Genomic DNA, 5,270 nt, shown 5'->3' with positions numbered 1-5,270 from the left:
AAATAGCCAAAACAATACACCCTCACCAAATATCAATTCACGCTTCCCCAAAAACTAACGGAGTAATTACTGAAATGGGTCCGGAGCACGAGATTGTGCCTCGCCATATCCAACGAGCTTGAGCTCCCCCAATACTTTTGTTTGAGTGAAAATATTTTTATTTTTTTAGATTTAGGAATTCACTTTTCTAATTTTATACATGAATTTCTCGTTGATCGAAAATTATTATTTGTTGACGAAGTCATTTTTGACGAACCAAACGAGTGAAAATCCGAAAAACCAATTACCAAAAAGTATTTTTCCACAAACAAACGCACCGGCATTACAACATTATAATAGTATATAGATGAGACCAAAGGGAAATTTGATAGTGAGAAGAAACTGTGTTTTGGCTTAAACAAATGAAAATAAGTACATAAGGGTGAAGCGGGAAACACAAAAGTAAGGGAAAATGGTAGGGGTGAGCAAAAAAGACCACTCGAACTGGGACCACCTGGACCGAACCGGGACCGATGGTCCGGTTCCCGATTTTAGGGGGATCCGATCCGGTTCCCAGTTCCTAAAATTGGAATCGGTGACCGGGCGGTCCTGTTCCCGATTCTAGGGCCCATGATCGGATCGGACTTGCTGGACCGGACATGTCCGTTTTTTTAAATTTTTTTTAAAAAAACAAACCTAACGTTTACTTGTTGTTTAGGTTTAGGTCATTTAGAGTTCGATCCGGAGCTGCCAATTGAAGAGGCCTTGACTTCGCCAAGCTCGTGGTACACCGACCCTTGTTTCCTCGACCTCGAGCTCGATCGTGTCTTCTATCAAAGTGTGTATCCACTTTTCGGAACCGCGGACCGGAAATCCTTAGAACCGCTCGGGAACCAGACCGGACCGACAGTCCGGTCCGGTTCCCGGTTCCGAGGATGGCCGGTCCGGGCCATGGTTCCGAAAAGTGGGAACGGGGACCACGAGTCCGGTTCCCGGTTTTTGATGGGAACCGGACCGGACCGGAAACCACTCACCCCTAGAAAATGGTGTTTTGGTTTAAATGGTACGTGCGCTTTGCAAATCAGTTTGACTATTTTGAAGTAGTGGGTAGTTCTTTTATGTATAAAAAGTATTCGACACATCTCTATCTAGGTAGTACCGACACGTGACATGGCACAACACGCTGGTATGTATATATATTTTTAAAAATAGAGAATTCTGAGACGTCGTGACACGTTGTATATTAAGTGTGTGTGTGTGTTTATATATATGATAAGTAGTATATTTTTATACATCCATGATAAGCGATGAGTTTTTTCTTCTTCTTCTGTTAGGAATTCACGATTAGGGTTTTTTGGAATTGATTGGGTATATTAATTTTAGGGTGGTTGGGTATATGACTTAAGTATATATTTTTTTGATAGATTTATATTTTGACCCCTAATTTATTGAAAATGTTTAAAATAGAATCCGTGTGTGTCGGAATGGCATGTCGAGATGCTGGACTCACGTATCGAAGAGTGTCGGACGTATGTCGGTATCCGATACTGGTCCGACATGACACGGAAGCTTCCAGAGAGTGTACGTGCTTCCTAGGTCTCTATTTCAACAATTTTACAATATTAATCTTTGGAAAAAAAAATGAGAATTCACTCGTTGCTAAACATTCCAAGCGGAGTTCTTCGTATGGGAAGGTACTGTGAATCTCTTCACGATTAACACTCCTTAATTATGTTGCTAGTTTTGTCTAGTCCTCCACTAGCCTATACTCGATGTGTCCATCAATTCAACCCCTCTCCTACACCAACCTAAAAGTGATGACATCTTAATTAATTGAGTCGTATTTATGGTTGAGTTTAGGTAGGTCTAATTAACTTGCGTATCATCTGAACTTAACAAACCCAAAATAACCTAAGTAACGTTAATTATAGAGCACAAATCGACATGCTTTATATTCTTCAACACGACCCAAAATTCGTCATAGGATGCAAATTATTTCTCCATAATGATGTCTCAATCGATTCTCAACTATTGATACATATAAAACGGGCAATTACGAGATATATTGAAAATCCAATAGGATAACCGTACGGGTTGAAGGGTTCTCAACTATTGGGTATATGGTGTCTCTAGAATACATTTTGACAGGGCTAAATTTCACCGACATAGATCCTCTGCTTCACGCGAAACTCCATTAGGTGGCTCGTCCTATCTCAACCGTTGTTGTATATTTACCTACACCGATGGTTGAGAATTGATTAAGATATAAAGGGAAGAGTAATGCAAGGCAAAGCATCTTCCTACGAGATGTAACATATTGCAATAATTCCTCATGTTCAACTTCATTTTGAGATAGCCAAGTGATTTTTTTTTTTTTTTTTGGTCAGATGATAGCCAAGTGATTTTAGCTCTGTTTGGTTCAGCATTTGGCCAAGGGACTTTGAGAAAATGCCAATACTTTTGGGCTAAAAGCCTTTTTCAAAATGCAAGTAGTGTTTGGTAAACTGTATTTTAAAAACACATTTGGAAAGTAATTTTGACGTAAATATTGTTTGGTGAAAAATGAACTTTGTAAAATATTTTTTCTTTTTGAAAAAAAAGAAAGTGGCGACCGACAGCGGTGACCGGCGGCTGCGGCGGCGACCAGCGATGGCAGTAGGGGGCGGCGGCAAGCGAAGGTGACAAAATTAAAATAATAAAAAAATTAGTTGCATTTTACAAAAGTCTTTTAGCCTAAAGTACTTGCTAAAGGACTTTGGAGAGCATTTGAGATGCAATTGCATCTCCCAAAATGAGCCAAAAAATGAACCAAACACCATTTACATTTGGCCAAGGGACTTTAAAACCCCAATGCTCATTTGCAATGCTAAACCAAACAGGGCCTTTGCCGACCAAACGAATGACATGATTTGGACTGATGTTATGTCTATTGTCGGCGGAAAAAGTTATTTATATAAGAGATGTCAAAGTTGTCATGCATGAGTTGTGCACATTTGTTCCCCTTAAAAAATTGATAAAATAAAGGAACTCGGTGGCCTCACAAGACTGTCCTTATTTTTTACCTCACGATTTTTCAATTAATGAGTGCTTTATACAAAACGTAATGGTGTGTAGATTTACGGTAAAAAATAACTGACAGTGATGTCACACTATCAAAAAAGAATTTTCTTAAAATAAATAATCATGTAATATATCGTGAGACACCCCCACACACACGTACAAAAAACCAAAACTACTTCTTGAGATATTTCTTTGCCACTCTTTTTTAAGTAAGCAATGAACCATGACTTGAGGAGTGCTTCTTCCCCGCCACAAGCACTCACCAGAATCATTACTTATAACTTCCTGGCGGCGACCACCCTCGGCCGGAGGGTCACCGGCAGCCCGTACTTCATGTAGAGGGTGGTGGTGACCTTGGGCACCGCCCTGTGGCCCTTTGCCACCACCACTGAGTACCTCCACAGCACTGATGCTGCCACCATCTTCATCTGCATGAATGCGAACTTCTTCCCCACGCACAGCCTTGGGCCAGCGTTGAACACCGCGTACTTGAACTGGCTCTCGTTCACCATCCGCCGCCCGTGGTCCCTCAACCACCTCTCCGGCCTGAACTCCTCGCAATCCCTCCCCCACAGCGCCTCCATACGTGCCATCGAGAATATGCAGTACATGACTCGATCATCGCGTTTCAGCTCCGTGCCATCGGGAAGCACGTCGTCCTCTTGGACCTCCTTCATCTCCATTGGGACTGATGGGTACAACCTCAGGGACTCTGATAGTGCGGCTTGCAAATACACCATGTCGGTCAACTCCTCCGGTGTGAATACCACATCCTGATGCGCATCCCGACCCACCGGAGGGCATCGCCGTAGAATGATCTGGTGGATCTCGCTGAGGACTTTGGCTTCGACATCCGAGTGCTTGTCTATCAACCAGAAGAACCACACCAAAGCGACGGAGCTCGTGTCACGGCCGGCTAAGATGAAGCTGATACAGAAATCCCTGAGGAACTTGTTGGAGAAGTTGTGATTCTTGTCCTCCATGAGCCGGGATAGGAGGTCAGACCGATCACTCAACCTCCCAAGCTTGGTCAGCTCCGTCCGGCGGTCTAACACCGTCTTGTCTGCGAACTTGTGGACGATCCTTACAGCTTCCTTGAGCCTTCTCTCGTGCCCAAGCGAGAGAATCCTCATGGGCTTCCACACAAAAGGTGGCACCAAGAACCTAAACACAATACTTTTTTGTATCAGTTACATTATGGAGAAATAAATCAAAAAGTGATGCAACTGTTATATAAGATACGTCTCAACCTGAGCAGGGTAAACTCGGTGGCCTCCTCGAACGCCCTAGCAAAGAGCACCTCGGGCAGATCAACGGTCAGGCAGCCCGGGTCAACACCAAAGGCCGCGTTGCAGATGTTGTCGAACGTGAACCGGAGAAGGACGTCTTGGAGGTCAAGCGGCGGCTTATCGTCTCTTGGGGCGGCGGCCCTTGCCTCCAGAACCATGAGGAGCTTCTGGTGGACGAGCTCACGCATGGTGTCGTACGAGTGCCGCTCGAAGCGCGAGGAGTGCATCTCCGATGTAGCGAGCCGGCGCTGCTCCTTCCATTCGGCGTCGTCCGCGTTGAAGATCCCGTCGCCAAGCAAGTCACGGAACCTCTCCCGGTAATACTTGCCCTTCGGGTAATTACCGAAACGGGTCCGGACCACGTGCTCGACGTTGGCGGGGTCCACCGTGATGATCCCTCGGGCTCCGCCAAAGGCCACGCCGCGGTACCAGAACGTTCCCCCGGCCTTCGCCAGGGCCCGCGTCACCCAGTCGTAGATCTCGTCCTGACTGAACGGAATGGAAGGGATGATCCCGAGGACGGGCCACAGCATCGGGCCGTTCTTGTTTGTCAGCCTCTCAACGATGCATGAGGAGATGATGTAACCCAAGAAGGCGATGGTCACATCCCAAAGCGATACGTGATGTGCATGGGATTGGAGCCACTCCATTGCGGAGTAAATGAGAGGACTTGCGGTCATCGTCGGATGTTGTCTGATACACCTTTTTGCTGGGACTTTGTAATCAGCGATTATTTATACAATTGAACTGCGGATTCGAAATTAATGGAGAGGTTGGCGTAGGACCCCGAAACTAAATTTAGAAGACGAGAATGGAAGAATTAAGAAGGCGAGTAGACGGATTAATTAGGGTTAAGCTTTGGTAGGTGTGTAACGGCCTTGGGCTCCACGCGCTTCCGCTGCGCCACTTTGCAAGATATTGTCCGCTTTGGACACACAGTCA

The 5,270-nt window shown here is 45.2% G+C and overlaps 1 protein-coding gene across 1 annotated transcript; it reads right to left on the bottom strand.

Annotated features, from left to right (window-relative positions):
- Positions 1-3,295: 3,295 nt before the first annotated feature.
- Positions 3,296-5,020, bottom strand: LOC115751297 (cytochrome P450 86B1; the record flags this gene model as incomplete). The annotated part of the gene is made up of 2 exons (XM_030689140.2): positions 3,296-4,203; positions 4,290-5,020. Coding segments are annotated over 2 exons (1,620 nt in total), but the record flags the coding sequence as incomplete, so codon positions are not given.
- Between the last annotated feature and the right edge of the window lie 250 nt (positions 5,021-5,270).

The sequence above is a fragment of the Rhodamnia argentea genome, chromosome 1, assembly GCF_020921035.1.
Source record: "Rhodamnia argentea isolate NSW1041297 chromosome 1, ASM2092103v1, whole genome shotgun sequence".
In the NCBI taxonomy this organism is placed as follows: Eukaryota; Viridiplantae; Streptophyta; class Magnoliopsida; order Myrtales; family Myrtaceae; genus Rhodamnia; species Rhodamnia argentea.
This window is presented reverse-complemented; position numbering and strand designations above follow the sequence as displayed.